The sequence below is a fragment of the Brassica napus genome, unplaced genomic scaffold (assembly GCF_020379485.1).
Source record: "Brassica napus cultivar Da-Ae unplaced genomic scaffold, Da-Ae ScsIHWf_2804;HRSCAF=3580, whole genome shotgun sequence".
Lineage (NCBI taxonomy): Eukaryota > Viridiplantae > Streptophyta > Magnoliopsida > Brassicales > Brassicaceae > Brassica > Brassica napus.
Window position 1 is genome coordinate 65,040 of NW_026016070.1, and position 18,268 is coordinate 83,307.

The 18,268-nt window shown below is 31.8% G+C and overlaps 1 protein-coding gene across 1 annotated transcript; it reads left to right on the forward strand.

The window, feature by feature from the left end:
* The first annotated feature begins 409 nt into the window (after positions 1 to 409).
* Positions 410 to 4,079, forward strand: LOC106393650 (DEAD-box ATP-dependent RNA helicase 14). The gene is made up of 9 exons (XM_013834330.3): positions 410 to 555; positions 711 to 1,013; positions 1,108 to 1,230; positions 1,442 to 1,510; positions 2,106 to 2,375; positions 2,457 to 2,807; positions 2,895 to 3,172; positions 3,264 to 3,566; positions 3,658 to 4,079. The coding sequence occupies exons 2-9, from the start codon at positions 723 to 725 to the stop codon at positions 3,800 to 3,802; spliced, it is 1,830 nt and encodes a 609-aa protein (XP_013689784.2). The 5' UTR covers positions 410 to 555; positions 711 to 722; the 3' UTR covers positions 3,803 to 4,079.
* The last annotated feature ends 14,189 nt before the right edge of the window (positions 4,080 to 18,268 follow it).

The following is an 18,268-nucleotide window of genomic DNA, read 5'->3' on the forward strand; positions in this document are numbered from 1 at the left end:
ATCCGAGCAGTCTCAGGAAGCATGAATTGAACCTTGTGCAGTGGGAGACGCATCAAGAGTTGATGGGTGAGTGCTTTGAGAAAACCATGTGTGGGAATGTTGACTTCCCACTCGTTAAATTCGGCCAAACCCTTGGAAAACAAGTTTCCCTTTGGCAGAACCATCTCATTATCCTGCAAAACCTAACATAGCAACGATTTTGTTTTCCTCTTGTTTTTAGTCTCTTGTAGTCCCCTTTGGTTCCGTGGGCTTTTTCTTTCAGCATCCACATAGAGAACGGGCTTTGGGTCCAGACAAAGGCCCAAAATAGAAGGAAGCGGGGCTCGTTTATTGACTTTGACAAATAGATATTTCTGGTTTGTGAGAGAATGCTTTGGTTTATAAAAACCTAGCGGAACGCGTTTCGCTTCGCAATCCTCACTCATTCTCTCTCGTCTCGTCTCTACGCGTCGTAGATTTTGAGAGAGAGAGAGAGAGAGAGAGAGAGGAAAAAAAAAAAAAAGAGTATCTCCGATTTGGATCTATTTGACCATTCACTTTCTCTAACGAATCCAGGTAACTTGTTAGCCGTCCTCCCTTTTCTGCTTCAGTGTATATTATTTGTATCCAGATTGATTCTTCTTAGCTGTATCCAGATCTGTGAGATTGTGAATTTTGATATTTGGGGGTTAACGAACATGTCATCTCTCTTTTCATTCATTCATTTGCAGTGATTGGTTGGTATGGCTGCTACCGCTTCTGCAGTCCGTTACGCACCTGAGGATCATTCTCTTCCCAAGCCTTGGAAGGGTCTTGTCGATGATCTTACTGGCTACTTGTACTTTTGGAATCCTGAGACCAACGTTACTCAGTACGAGAGACCTGCCACCTCCTCTCACCCTCCCAAGCTGCTCTCTGTTAGCTCCTCCGTTCAGGTTCTGGTTCAACACCACACTTCTTCCATACCTAGCTATGTCCCTGCTGCCAAGGATGATGTTCTGTACCGTAACGGTTACGGTAACGGTGGACCTAAGGTTGATTCTGGCTCCAGATTTAATGAGCTACTTTTTCTTGTTTGTTTTTTGTAAAACTTCTTGTGAATCTTTCTCAACAACTATAATGTTATAGGTTGCCAGGAATGGTGCTGCTAATGGACTTGGGAATTCCTCCCCCCCTCCTCCTCCATCATCAGCTCTAGCAAATGATATTTCCCCCGATGCCTATTGCCGCCGTCACGAAATTACTGTCAGTGTAAGTATCTGGACCCACTTTCTTTTTTAAACACACACATCTTTTATCTTTTTGCTAGACCCGCCTCTTTTCTTCCTGCACAACCTTTCTTTTCATTTAGTAATAACATATCTTTCACTATCTTCATCTCAGTCAGCTTACTTTAGATTATATATATCTTTATATTAATTGCTAAAACTGTAACTGATATTTTTTTCACTCCTTTCTTTAGGGGGGCCAAGTTCCACCACCTCTTATGTCCTTTGAAACTACTGGTTTTCCTCCTGAGCTTCTGCGTGAGGTATGAATTTATTTTTCTAGTAAATTGAATAGGACTAATCAATCCTCAAACTTGTTTTCTTAGTTGTGCATCTCTACCAATTAGCTCTTGGATCTATGTCGATTTTTATGCTGTGTTCTAATATATGGAGCTAGCTAGGTTGGCCTAATATTAGACTTATTTTGTTACCATATTACTATCACCTTAGAGTCTAACTTTATTCGTATGCACTCTCTCTCTCTCTCTCTTTTTTGTTTTTGTTTTCCCCAGGTGCGATGTTTCCTCCTCAGAGGAGCTAATGTCGTACACTGTACTAATTTTTTGAGGTCCTTGCAAAATAGTTGGAGTGGCCTTTATGGCGGACCAATTTGTTTTTTGGAAGGACTTCCAAAATCATGCAAGCTTGTGACCGGCCCGTTAACGGTGTGATGATTCATTTCACCACCGGGTCCAGACAGAAGAAAAGGCGTCCTCCTGCTGCAGGTTTCATCAGTAATCTTTTGCCGCCTGCAAATGGGGGAGGGTGCTTCTTCTGACATGAGCCACCATTCCATAAGCCAAATAGAATTTTGGTGCTCCTCTTCTCATAGGGCCTCCGGGTTCTCTGCTTTCGTAGGTACTCGGTGCAGGTTTCTCTGCTCCAACCCCGATTCAAGCTCAGTCGTGGCCAATTGCCATGCAAGGTAGGGACATAGTAGCCATTGCTAAAACTGGCTCGGGAAAAACTTTGGGTTACTTGATTCCTGCCTTCATGCATCTTCAACGCATCCGGAATGATTCGAGAATGGGCCCAACAATCTTGGTGTTGTCTCCAACGAGGGAGCTGGCCACACAAATCCAAGATGAAGCTGTTAAATTTGGGAGGTCGTCAAGAATTTCGTGTACGGTAAGTAAACGTCATTGATTTTTGGAACTTGTCAACGTGCTAGTACTCTAATGTAGTGCTTTTGTTATCTATATGTATCAGTGCTTGTATGGTGGTGCACCAAAAGGTCCTCAGCTGAGGGATTTAGAAAGAGGAGCAGATATAGTGGTAGCGACTCCTGGACGATTGAACGATATCCTTGAGATGAGGAGAATTAGTCTGCGCCAAGTATCTTATCTTGTGCTAGATGAGGCTGATAGAATGTTGGACATGGGTTTCGAACCGCAGATAAGGAAGATTGTGAAAGAGATTCCCACTAAGCGTCAAACGCTTATGTACACAGCTACATGGCCAAAGGGAGTCAGGAAAATTGCAGCTGACTTGCTTGTTAACCCTGCTCAGGTCAACATTGGCAATGTTGACGAGCTTGTGGCTAACAAGTCGATCACGCAGGTATGGTTTGCCTTGATACCATTGCTATTTGATTCAGCTGACCATTTAAGCAAAAAAAAAAAATGAATCTGCTTTTTCTGGACACAGCACATTGAAGTGGTAGCAACGATGGAGAAACAGAGGAGGTTAGAGCAGATATTGAGGTCTCAGGAACCAGGATCAAAGGTGATAATATTCTGCTCAACCAAAAGGATGTGTGACCAGCTAACTCGCAATATAACCCGCCAATTTGGAGCTGCTGCTATACATGGAGACAAGTCGCAGCCTGAGAGAGACAGTGTTCTGAATCAATTCCGCAGTGGCAGGACTCCGGTTCTTGTTGCAACTGATGTTGCTGCTCGTGGACTGGACGTCAAGGACATCAGGTATATATATATATCCCGTGTAATATTTATTTAACAGAATTCGAATTCTCTTATTAGACAACATGATAACACAAAATTGCTGGAATGACAGGGCGGTCATAAACTATGATTTCCCCAATGGAGTGGAAGACTATGTTCACAGAATCGGAAGAACAGGAAGAGCTGGAGCGACTGGTCAGGCATTCACATTCTTTGGCGATCAAGACTCGAAGCATGCTTCGGATCTGATCAAGATCTTGGAAGGAGCAGACCAGAAAGTTCCTCCTCAGATCCGCGAAATGGCTGCACGTGGTGGTGGAATGAACAAATTCAGCCGTTGGGGTCCTCCTTCTGGAGGTCGTGGCAGAGACTCTGGTTATGGTGGCAGAGGTAGCAGCTTCGGTTCACGTGACAGGTAAATGATAAAAACAAGATATAACTTTTGATTTTGTCGGTTACAGAAGAAAGTATACGATTCTGACTTTGAGATTTGTATAATAATTTAGTGGAATGGGAAGCAGAAGCAGTAATGGATGGGGAAGAGAGCGCGAAAGGAGTCGTAGCCCAGAGCGATTCAACAGAGTTCCACCACCGTCTTCCAATGGATCTCCTCCTCGCAGCTTCCACGAGGCCATGTTGAAGCACAGATAAATGAGCAAACACGTGAAGGTGTTATTGGGAAAATATTTCTTACATCATATGACATTATTATTTTTGGCCGATGAAGAGCGTTACGTTGAAAACAAAAGACGTGTAAAACTAGAATTGTTTGTTTTCTTATGTATTTCCTTGTGTGTTATGCTCCGACTTTCGCAGATTTGATACGCCGAATTTGTTGTTAGATATGGTATGCTTCTTTTAGCTTTTTATATGTCAAAAACAAATGTTGTGTTTCTTTTGATTCAGTTTTGGCTTTGGTTAACTGCAATTTATTCCTGGTCAGAGAGAAGCCAAACAGTTCATTTTCCCTATTTAATACAACTTATTTAACTAACCTGTTAGATTTGTAAGGGACTACTTATTCAAAAGTGATGTTTACGTTTTCTAATATTGATTTTCAAAAAGAAGAAAAAGCCTTCCGAAAGAAAAAATGAAGTTTGGTGAGCTTAACGGAAAGAGTGCGTCTTCTGTACTTTGATGATAATTTAATTGATCACAGCCTATTAATCTCCAAATAAACTCTTGTGAAAAAAGAAGAATGATGAACCAAAACTGTAATGAAATGAGATTGTGATACCCAGATCATTGTATTACTACCTTTGATAATAAATGATTGTTTAAGTGTTAAAAGAAAAACTCTTTTGTGTGGTTACAAACTAATTTTCCATTTATGCCTAAACGAATCATGAACTCGTGCAATCTTAATTCAAAGCTCACTACATGTTTTTTTTTTTGGACTAGAAAGCTCACTACATGTTCTCAAATGGATTTATTTTCCACTATCGATATTTATCAATAGTTATAGGAGATAATCATCTTTACAATATTATATTTATGTGTTTTTAAAAAATATTATGTTTATGTTTTTAAAGAAATTTTAGAGTAATTCAGAATATTTAGATATATGCATAATTAAGAATACACACTCACGTTCTATCTTGTTAGTAAAAATAGGTACCAAAAATACCCTAAAAATATTTGGTTCTGTTTCAATTGGTATTCGGATAGCTTTAGGTAAACTATCAGATATTTTGGATAAATTATCAAATAATTCAAAATGATTCAGATAAAAATTGTTAGATAAATAGGATTATTTTTAATATTTAAATAAAAATATCCTGATATTTTTAGATAATTAAGATAATTTTGACTACTTCATATACTTTTTAACAATTTGTATTTTCAAATACTTTCGGATACTTTTAATAAATTTTAATTGGTTATGTTATATGTATATATAATTAATATTTTATATATTTGAGTATTCATTCGGTCTTCGGTGTAGTTTCGGTTCATTTTGGTTATTTTAAATACAGAAATATAAAAACTATTCGAGTATCTGAGGGTTTCGATCCGGTTTCAGTTTTGGATATTTCAGTTTGGTTCTGGTACGACTACTATTTTTTTTTGTAACACCATATTTCATTCGATAGAACTTAAACTCCAATGTTTATGGGAGCCATTACACAAACTTCATTCCAGAGGGCTTGCTTTGACAAAGCATCAGCCTCTCCATTTCTAGTTCGTTGAATCCAAGAAAAGGAGATAGAATCAAAAGCTAAAGAAAGACAGACTATGCCAGCCACAATGCCATAGATCTCTGCTGCATGTTGTCCTGAGTTGAGTGCTTTGACCAGCAGGAGTGAGTCAGTTTTACATCGAACCTGTCGGATGTCCTTCTCGATACAGAATTGTAGTGCTTCCCGTAGCGCCAGGCCCTCTGCCACCAGGGGGGAGTTGACGTAGTGACAGTGTGCTAGGATCGATATCTTCTCAGGTCCTTCTCCCACAATCCAGCCGAGTCCTGAAGGCCTTCTCTCCATGCTGCATCTGTTTGGAGCAGCGTTGAGTACGGTGTCCTGTTTGAGTCTGGGACTCTCTGTGTTGATGGCTTAGCGGGTGAGTCGGGTGTTTGAGCAGAGAGCCATTCCCGTGCTGATGCCACCGCTTTTGTGATGATCATTTCCGCTGTTGTCTCTTTGTTATTGAAAACGTAGTCATTCCTTGCCAACCAAAGGTGCCATAATATCCAGGGGGCGAGAGGTCCCGCAGTAATGCCGGAGGGAGGGAGACACACCAACCTGCAAAGACTGTTTCAACAACCAGGCAAATTTACTAGTCCTCTAGTGTTCACGCTAGTGGAGAAAGGTGCCAGCTTCCATACCGCAGTGAAGAAAAATATGAGTAATAGATTTGGGGGTGTTGCCTCTCTTACAGTTGATGGTGGAGGTGATGTTTCGGGTGGCCAAACATTCGCCCACTGGTAATGCTCCTCGTAAAATCTTCCGTAAGAATAGTTTGAGCTTTGGGGAAGTGTGGATTTTCCATACTCCAGCGTTCCAGTCAAAGGTGCCGTCTTCATGATCTATTGCCAGTAGCTCTGTTTTCTCCAAAGATGCTTTGTATCCCGTCTTTATTGTGTATTCTCCTGATCGACTAGGTTTCAGGCTCAGAATTCTGCTCTCTTTTGTGGAATAATACGTCTGATCGCCTCTTTGTCTGAACCGTCAGGCAAGAGGATGCAAGCGACAGTGAGGTCTTGCTGGTGTTCCGGAACTGGTCCCATGGGTATAATCTGTTCGGTACAACTTAGCCATGGATCGTTCCATAAATGGATTGTTTCTCCGTTTTAGTTTTTATCAATTAATTTAGTAAAATTTCATAATACTCCCTAAATTGGTGGACTAACCACTATAAAATCGTTATTCTCTAGAGAAAAATGAGACAACAAAGATTCCAAACCTCTTTGACCTTCATCATCTGTTACTGCATGATGCAACTATGCATTAAAACAATATTATCATATTTTTCAATTTTTCTCAAAATCTATGTGTTAACCATTACAAAAATATTGAGTTTTCGGTAAATACTCTATATACTAATGCCTACGATCTTTAGTGCTGTTTTAAAATTTCTAAACACATTATACATTTGTATTAATGTATATTAAACTCTCTTTCATGGTACATGAGCATCGTTTTAATTTTTTTTATCAATTAATTTAGTAAAACTTCATAATACTCCCTTAATTGGTGGACTAACTACTATAAAATAGCTATTCTCTAGAGAAACGGAGACAACAAAGGTTCCAAACATTTTTAACCTTCATTATATGTTAGTGCATGATGCAACTATGCATTAAAACTGTATTGTCATATTTTTTACTTTTTTTTTCAAAATCTATGTGTTAACCCCTGCAAAATATTGAATTTTTCGGTAGATGCTCTATATACTGAAGCCTATGATCTTTAGTGTTGTGTTAAAATATCTAAACACATTCTACATTTGTATTAATATGTATTAAACTCTCTTTCATGGTAAAAGATTATCATTTTAAAAATTTATCAATAATTTAATAAAACTTCATAATACTCCCTAAATAGATGGACTAAGCACAATAAAATCGTTATTCTCTAGAGAAAACAGAGATAACAAAGGTTCCAAACCTCTTTGACCTTCATCATATGTTAGTGCAGGATGCAACTGTGCACTAAAACTGTATTGTCATATTTTTAATTTTTCTTAAAATCTATGTGTTGACCCCTACGAAAATATTGAGTTTTTCGGTAATAACTATTTTCTTGAAAAACGGAGACAACAAAGGCTCCAAACCTCTTTGAACATCATCATATGTTAGTGCAGGATCCAACTATGCATAAAAACAATATTGTCAAATTTTTTGAAATTTTCTCAAATCCATGTGTTAACCCCTTCGAAAATATTGAGTTTTTGGTAAATACTTTATATACTGAAGCCTATAATCTTTAGTGTTGTTTTAAAATTTCTAACCACATTCTACATTGGTATTAATGTATTTTAAGTATTTTTCATGGTATATGGGAATCGTTATAATTTGTTTATCAATTAATTTAGTAAAACTTCATAATACTCCCTAAATCGATGAAATAACTACTTTCTTGAAAAACGGAGACAACAAAGGCTCCAAACCTCTTTGAACATCATCATCATATGTTAGTGAAGGATGCAACTATGCATTAAAACAATATTGTCAAATTTTTGAAATTTTCTCAAAATCCATGTGTTAACCCTTCGAAAATATTGAGTTTTTGGTAAATTCTTTATATACTGAAGCCTATAATTTTTAGTGTTGTTTTAAAATTTCTAACCACATTCTACATTGTATTAATGTATTTTACGCTTTTTTCATGGTATATGGGAATCATTATAATTTTTTATCAATTAATTAGTAAAACTTCTTAATACTCCTAAATCGATGAAATAACTACTATAAAATAACTACTTTCTTGAAAAACGGAGACAACAAAGGCTCCAAACCTCTTTGAACATCATCATATGTTAGTGCAGGATGCAACTATGCATTAAAACAATATTGTCAAATTTTTTGAAATTTTCTCAAAATCCATGTGTTAACCCTTCGAAAATATTGAGTTTTTGGTAAATACTTTATATACTGAAGCCTATAATCTTTAGTGTTGTTTTAAAATTTCTAACCACATTCTACATTGGTATTAATGTATTTTAAGTATTTTTCATGGTATATGGAAATCGTTATAATTGGTTTATCAATTAATTTAGTAAAACTTCATAATACTCCCTAAATCGATGAAATAACTACTTTCTTGAAAAACGGAGACAACAAAAGCTCCAAACCTCTTTGAACATCATCATATGTTAGTGAAGGATGCAACTATGCATTAAAACAATATTGTCATATTTTTTGAAATTTTCTCAAAATCCATGTGTTAACCCCTTCGAAAATATTGAGTTTTTGGTAAATTATTTATATACTGAAGCCTATAATTTTTAGTGTTGTCTTAAAATTTTTAACCACATTTTACATCTGTATTAATGTATTTTACGCTCTTTTTCATGGTATACGAGAATCATTATAATTTTTTATCAATTAATTAGTAAAACTTCTTAATACCTCCTAAATCGATGAAATAACTACTATAAAATAACTACTTTCTTGAAAAACGGAGACAACAAAGGCTCCAAACCTCTTTGAACATCATCATATGTTAGTGCAGGATGCAACTATGCATTAAAACAATATTGTCAAATTTTTTGAAATTTTCTCAAAATCCATGTGTTAACCCCTTCGAAAATATTGAGTTTTTGGTAAATACTTTATATACTGAAGCCTATAATCTTTAGTGTTGTTTTAAAATTTCTAACCACATTCTACATTGGTATTAATGTATTTTAAGTATTTTTCATGGTATATGGAAATCGTTATAATTTGTTTATCAATTAATTTAGTAAAACTTCATAATACTCCCTAAATCGATGAAATAACTACTTTCTTGAAAAACGGAGACAACAAAGGCTCCAAACCTCTTTGAACATCATCATATGTTAGTGAAGGATGCAACTATGCATTAAAACAATATTGTCATATTTTTTGAAATTTTCTCAAAATCCATGTGTTAACCCCTTCGAAAATATTGAGTTTTTGGTAAATTATTTATATACTGAAGCCTATAATTTTTAGTGTTGTTTTAAAATTTTTAACCACATTCTACTTCTGTATTAATGTATTTTACGCTATTTTTCATGGTATATGGGAATCATTATAATTTTTTATCAATTAATTAGTAAAACTTCTTAATACCTCCTAAATCGATGAAATAACTACTATAAAATAACTACTTTCTTGAAAAACGGAGACAACAAAGGCTCCAAACCTCTTTGAACATCATCATATGTTAGTGCAGGATGCAACTATGCATTAAAATAATATTGTCAAATTTTTGAAATTTTCTCAAAATCCATGTGTTAACCCCTTCGAAAATATTGAGTTTTTGGTAAATACTTTATATACTGAAGCCTATAATCTTTAGTGTTATTTTAAAATTTCTAACCACATTCTACATTGGTATTAATGTATTTTAAGTATTTTTCATGGTATATGGGAATCGTTATAATTTGTTTATCAATTAATTTAGTAAAACTTCATAATACTCCCTAAATCGATGAAATAACTACTTTCTTGAAAAACGGAGACAACAAAGGCTCCAAACCTCTTTGAACATCATCATATGTTAGTGAAGGATGCAACTATGCATTAAAACAATATTGTCAAATTTTTTGAAATTTTCTCAAAATCCATGTGTTAACCCCTTCGAAAATATTGAGTTTTTGGTAAATTCTTTATATACTGAAGCCTATAATTTTTAGTGTTGTTTTAAAATTTCTAACCACATTCTACATCTGTATTAATGTATTTTACGCTCTTTTTCATGGTATATGGGAATCATTATAATTTTTTATCAATTAATTTAGTAAAACTTCATAATACTCCCTAAATCGATGAAATAACTACTATAAAATAACTACTTTCTTGAAAAACGGAGACAACAAAGGCTCCAAACCTCTTTGAACATCATCATATGTTAGTGCAGGATGCAACTATGCATTAAAACAATATTGTCAAATTTTTTGAAATTTTCTCAAAATCCATGTGTTAACCCCTTCGAAAATATTGAGTTTTTGGTAAATACTTTATATACTGAAGCCTATAATCTTTAGTGTTGTTTTAAAATTTCTAACCACATTCTACATTGGTATTAATGTATTTTAAGTATTTTTCATGGTATATGGAAATCGTTATAATTTGTTTATCAATTAATTTAGTAAAACTTCATAATGCTCCCTAAATCGATGAAATTATCACTTTCTTGAAAAACGGAGACAACAAAGGCTCCAAACCTCTTTGAACATCATCATATGTTAGTGCAGGATGCAACTATGCATTAAAATAATATTGTCAATTTTTTGAAATTTTCTCAAAATCCATGTGTTAACCCCTTCGAAAATATTGAGTTTTTGGTAAATTCTTTATATACTGAAGCCTATAATTTTTAGTGTTGTTTTAAAATTTCTAACCACATTCTACATCTGTATTAATGTATTTTACGCTCTTTTTCATGGTATATGGGAATCATTATAATTTTTTATCAATTAATTAGTAAAACTTCTTAATACCTCCTAAATCGATGAAATAACTACTATAAAATAACTACTTTCTTGAAAAACGGAGACAACAAAGGCTCCAAACCTCTTTGAACATCATCATATGTTAGTGCAGGATGCAACTATGCATTAAAATAATATTGTCAAATTTTTTGAAATTTCTCAAAATTCATGTGTTAACCCCTTCGAAAATATTGAGTTTTTGGTAAATACTTTATATACTGAAGCCTATAATCTTTAGTGTTGTTTTAAAATTTCTAACCACATTCTACATTGGTATTAATGTATTTTAAGTATTTTTCATGGTATATGGAATCGTTATAATTTGTTTATCAATTAATTTAGTAAAACTTCATAATACTCCCTAAATCGATGAAATAACTACTTTCTTGAAAAACGGAGACAACAAAGGCTCCAAACCTCTTTGAACATCATCATATGTTAGTGAAGGATGCAACTATGCATTAAAACAATATTGTCATATTTTTTGAAATTTTCTCAAAATCCATGTGTTAACCCCTTCGAAAATATTGAGTTTTTGGTAAATTCTTTATATACTGAAGCCTATAATTTTAGTGTTGTTTTAAAATTTTAACCACATTCTACATCTGTATTAATGTATTTTAAGCTTTTTTCATGGTATATGGGAATCATTATAATTTTTTATCAATTAATTAGTAAAACTTCTTAATACTCCTAAATCGATGAAATAACTACTATAAAATAACTACTTTCTTGAAAAACGGAGACAACAAAGGCTCCAAACCTCTTTGAACATCATCATATGTTAGTGCAGGATGCAACTATGCATTAAAATAATATTGTCAAATTTTTTGAAATTTTCTCAAAATCCATGTGTTAACCCCTTCGAAAATATTGAGTTTTTGGTAAATACTTTATATACTGAAGCCTATAATATTTAGTGTTGTTTTAAAATTTCTAACCACATTCTACATTGGTATTAATTTATTTTAAGTATTTTTCATGGTATATGGGAATCGTTATAATTTGTTTATCAATTAATTTAGTAAAACTTCATAATACTCCCTAAATCGATGAAATAACTACTTTCTTGAAAAACGGAGACAACAAAGGCTCCAAACCTCTTTGAACATCATCATATGTTAGTGAAGGATGCAACTATGCATTAAAACAATATTGTCAAATTTTTTGAAATTTTCTCAAAATCCATGTGTTAACCCCTTCGAAAATATTGAGTTTTTGGTAAATTCTTTATATACTGAAGCCTATAATTTTTAGTGTTGTTTTAAAATTTCTAACCACATTCTACATCTGTATTAATGTATTTTACGCTCTTTTTCATGGTATATGGGAATCCTTATAATTTGTTTATCAATTAATTTAGTAAAACTTCATAATACTCCCTAAATCGATGAAATAACTACTTTCTTGAAAAACGGAGACAACAAAGGCTCCAAACCTCTTTGAACATCATCATATGTTAGTGCAGGATGCAACTATGCATTAAAACAATATTGTCAAATTTTTTGAAATTTTCTCAAAATCCATGTGTTAACCCCTTCGAAAATATTGAGTTTTTGGTAAATTCTTTATATACTGAAGCCTATAATTTTTAGTGTTGTTTTAAAATTTCTAACCACATTCTACATCTGTATTAATGTATTTTAAGCTCTTTTTCATGGTATATGGGAATCATTATAATTTTTTATCAATTAATTAGTAAAACTTCATAATACCTCCTAAATCGATGAAATAACTACTATAAAAAACTACTTTCTTGAAAAACGGAGACAACAAAGGCTCCAAACCTCTTTGAACATCATCATATGTTAGTGCAGGATGCAACTATGCATTAAAATAATATTGTCAAATTTTTTGAAATTTCTCAAAATTCATGTGTTAATCCCTTCGAAAATATTGAGTTTTTGGTAAATACTTTATATACTGAAGCCTATAATCTTTAGTGTTGTTTTAAAATTTCTAACCACATTCTACATTGGTATTAATGTATTTTAAGTATTTTTCATGGTATATGGAATCGTTATAATTTGTTTATCAATTAATTTAGTAAAACTTCATAATACTCCCTAAATCGATGAAATAACTACTTTCTTGAAAAACGGAGACAACAAAGGCTCCAAACCTCTTTGAACATCATCATATGTTAGTGAAGGATGCAACTATGCATTAAAACAATATTGTCATATTTTTTGAAATTTTCTCAAAATCCATGTGTTAACCCCTTCGAAAATATTGAGTTTTTGGTAAATTATTTATATACTGAAGCCTATAATTTTTAGTGTTGTTTTAAAATTTTAACCACATTCTACATCTGTATTAATGTATTTTACGCTCTTTTTCATGGTATATGGGAATCATTATAATTTTTTATCAATTAATTAGTAAAACTTCTTAATACCTCCTAAATCGATGAAATAACTACTATAAAATAACTACTTTCTTGAAAAACGGAGACAACAAAGGCTCCAAACCTCTTTGAACATCATCATATGTTAGTGCAGGATGCAACTATGCATTAAAATAATATTGTCAAATTTTTTGAAATTTTCTCAAAATCCATGTGTTAACCCCTTCGAAAATATTGAGTTTTTGGTAAATACTTTATATACTGAAGCCTATAATCTTTAGTGTTGTTTTAAAATTTCTAACCACATTCTACATTGGTATTAATGTATTTTAAGTATTTTTCATGGTATATGGAATCGTTATAATTTGTTTATCAATTAATTTAGTAAAACTTCATAATACTCCCTAAATCGATGAAATAACTACTTTCTTGAAAAACGGAGACAACAAAGGCTCCAAACCTCTTTGAACATCATCATATGTTAGTGAAGGATGCAACTATGCATTAAAACAATATTGTCAAATTTTTGAAATTTTCTCAAAATCCATGTGTTAACCCCTTCGAAAATATTGAGTTTTTGGTAAATACTTTATATACTGAAGCCTATAATCTTTAGTGTTGTTTTAAAATTTCTAACCACATTCTACATTGGTATTAATGTATTTTAAGTATTTTTCATGGTATATGGAAATCGTTATAATTTGTTTATCAATTAATTTAGTAAAACTTCATAATACTCCCTAAATCGATGAAATAACTACTTTCTTGAAAAACGGAGACAACAAAGGCTCCAAACCTCTTTGAACATCATCATATATGTTAGTGAAGGATGCAACTATGCATTAAAACAATATTGTCATATTTTTTGAAATTTTCTCAAAATCCATGTGTTAACCCCTTCGAAAATATTGAGTTTTTGGTAAATACTTTATATACTGAAGCCTATAATCTTTAGTGTTGTTTTAAAATTTCTAACCACATTCTACATTGTATTAATGTATTTTAAGCTCTTTTTCATGGTATATGGGAATCGTTATAATTTTTATCAATTAATTAGTAAAACTTCATAATACTCCTAAATCGATGAAATAACTACTATAAAATAACTACTTTCTTGAAAAACGGAGACAACAAAGGCTCCAAACCTCTTTGAACATCATCATATGTTAGTGCAGGATGCAACTATGCATTAAAACAATATTGTCAAATTTTTGAAATTTTCTCAAAATCCATGTGTTAACCCCTTCGAAAATATTGAGTTTTTGGTAAATACTTTATATACTGAAGCCTATAATCTTTAGTGTTGTTTTAAAATTTCTAACCACATTCTACATTGGTATTAATGTATTTTAAGTATTTTTCATGGTATATGGGAATCGTTATAATTTGTTTATCAATTAATTTAGTAAAACTTCATAATACTCCCTAAATCGATGAAATAACTACTTTCTTGAAAAACGGAGACAACAAAGGCTCCAAATCTCTTTGAACATCATCATCATATGTTAGTGAAGGATGCAACTATGCATTAAAACAATATTGTCAAATTTTTTGAAATTTTCTCAAAATCCATGTGTTAACCCCTTCGAAAATATTGAGTTTTTGGTAAATACTTTATATACTGAAGCCTATAATCTTTAGTGTTGTTTTAAAATTTCTAACCACATTCTACATTGGTATTAATGTATTTTAAGTATTTTTCATGGTATATGGAAATCGTTATAATTTGTTTATCAATTAATTTAGTAAAACTTCATAATACTCCCTAAATCGATGAAATAACTACTTTCTTGAAAAACGGAGACAACAAAGGCTCCAAACCTCTTTGAACATCATCATATGTTAGTGAAGGATGCAACTATGCATTAAAACAATATTGTCATATTTTTTGAAATTTTCTCAAAATCCATGTGTTAACCCCTTCGAAAATATTGAGTTTTTGGTAAATATTTATATACTGAAGCCTATAATTTTTAGTGTTGTTTTAAAATTTCTAACCACATTCTACATTGTATTAATGTATTTTAAGTTTTTTTCATGGTATATGGGAATCGTTATAATTTTTTATCAATTAATTAGTAAAACTTCATAATACTCCTAAATCGATGAAATAACTACTATAAAATAACTACTTTCTTGAAAAACGGAGACAACAAAGGCTCCAAACCTCTTTGAACATCATCATATGTTAGTGAAGGATGCAACTATGCATTAAAATAATATTGTCAAATTTTTTGAAATTTTCTCAAAATCCATGTGTTAACCCCTTCGAAAATATTGAGTTTTTGGTAAATACTTTATATACTGAAGCCTATAATCTTTAGTGTTGTTTTAAAATTTCTAACCACATTCTACATTGGTATTAATGTATTTTAAGTATTTTTCATGGTATATGGGAATCGTTATAATTTGTTTATCAATTAATTAGTAAAACTTCATAATACTCCCTAAATCGATGAAATAACTACTTTCTTGAAAAACGGAGACAACAAAGGCTCCAAACCTCTTTGAACATCATCATATGTTAGTGCAGGATGCAACTATGCATTAAAATAATATTGTCAAATTTTTTGAAATTTTCTCAAAATCCATGTGTTAACCCCTTCGAAAATATTGAGTTTTTGGTAAATACTTTATATACTGAAGCCTATAATCTTTAGTGTTGTTTTAAAATTTCTAACCACATTCTACATTGGTATTAATGTATTTTAAGTATTTTTCATGGTATATGGGAATCGTTATAATTTGTTTATCAATTAATTTAGTAAAACTTCATAATACTCCCTAAATCGATGAAATAACTACTTTCTTGAAAAACGGAGACAACAAAGGCTCCAAACCTCTTTGAACATCATCATCATATGTTAGTGAAGGATGCAACTATGCATTAAAACAATATTGTCAAATCTTTTGAAATTTTATCAAAATCCATGTGTTAACCCCTTCGAAAATATTGAGTTTTTGGTAAATTCTTTATATACTGAAGCCTATAATCTTTAGTGTTGTTTTAAATTTCTAACCACATTCTACATTGTATTAATGTATTTTACGCTCTTTTTCATGGTATATGGGAATCATTATAATTTTTTATCAATTAATTTAGTAAAACTTCATAATACTCCCTAAATCGATGAAATAACTACTATAAAATAATTACTTTCTTGAAAAACGGAGACAACAAAGGCTCCAAACCTCTTTGAACATCATCATATGTTAGTGAAGGATGCAACTATGCATTAAAACAATATTGTCATATTTTTTGAAATTTTCTCAAAATCCATGTGTTAACCCCTTCGAAAATATTGAGTTTTTGGTAAATACTTTATATACTGAAGCCTATAATCTTTAGTGTTGTTTTAAAATTTCTAACCACATTCTACATTGGTATTAATGTATTTTAAGTATTTTTCATGGTATATGGAAATCGTTATAATTTGTTTATCAATTAATTTAGTAAAACTTCATAATACTCCCTAAATCGATGAAATAACTACTTTCTTGAAAAACGGAGACAACAAAGGCTCCAAACCTCTTTGAACATCATCATATGTTAGTGCAGGATGCAACTATGCATTAAAACAATATTGTCAAATTTTTTGAAATTTTCTCAAAATCCATGTGTTAACCCCTTCGAAAATATTGAGTTTTGGTAAATTCTTTATATACTGAAGCCTATAATTTTTAGTGTTGTTTTAAAATTTCTAACCACATTCTACATTGTATTAATGTATTTTAAGCTCTTTTTCATGGTATATGGGAATCGTTATAATTTTTTATCAATTAATTAGTAAAACTTCATAATACCTCCTAAATCGATGAAATAACTACTATAAATAACTACTTTCTTGAAAAACGGAGACAACAAAGGCTCCAAACCTCTTTGAACATCATCATATGTTAGTGCAGGATGCAACTATGCATTAAAATAATATTGTCAAATTTTTGAAATTTCTCAAAATCATGTGTTAACCCTTCGAAAATATGAGTTTTTGGTAAATACTTTATATACTGAAGCCTATAATCTTTAGTGTTGTTTTAAATTTCTAACTACATTATACATTGGTATTAATGTATTTTAAGTATTTTTCATGGTATATGGAAATCGTTATAATTTGTTTATCAATTAATTTAGTAAAACTTCATAATACTCCCTAAATCGATGAAATAACTACTTTCTTGAAAAACGGAGACAACAAAGGCTCCAAACCTCTTTGAACATCATCATATGTTAGTGAAGGATGCAACTATGCATTAAAACAATATTGTCATATTTTTTTGAAATTTTCTCAAATCCATGTGTTAACCCCTTCGAAAATATTGAGTTTTTGGTAAATACTTATATACTGAAGCCTATAATTTTTAGTGTTGTTTTAAAATTTTAACCACATTCTACATTGGTATTAATGTATTTTAAGCTATTTTTCATGGTATATGGAATCATTATAATTTGTTATCAATTAATTAGTAAAAACTTCATAATACCCCTAAATCGATGAAATAACTACTATAAAAAAACTACTTTCTTGAAAAAGGAGACAACAAGGCTCCAAACCTCTTTGAACATCATCATATGTTAGTGCAGGATGCAACTATGCATTAAAATAATATTGTCAAATTTTTTGAAATTTTCTCAAAATCCATGTGTTAACCCCTTCGAAAATATTGAGTTTTTGGTAAATACTTTATATACTGAAGCCTATAATATTTAGTGTTGTTTTAAAATTTCTAAACACACATTGGTATTAATTATTTGTAAGTATTTTCATGGTATATGGGAATCGTTATAATTTTTGTTTATCAATTAATTTAGTAAACTTCATAATACTCCCTAAATCGATGAAATAACTACTTCTTGAAAACGGAGACAACAAAGGCTCCAAATCTCTTTGAACATCATCATCATATGTTAGTGAAGGATGCAATTATGCATTAAACAATATTGTCAATCTTTTGAAATTTTATCAAAAATCCATGTGTTAACCCTTCGAAAATATTGAGTTTTTGGTAAATCTTTATATACTGAAGACCTATAATTTTTTAGTGTTGTTTTAAAATTTCTAACCATATTCGGCATCGAATTAATGTATTTTTAGCTCTTTTCATGGTAATATGGGAATCATTATATTTTTTTATCAAGTATTAGTAAAACA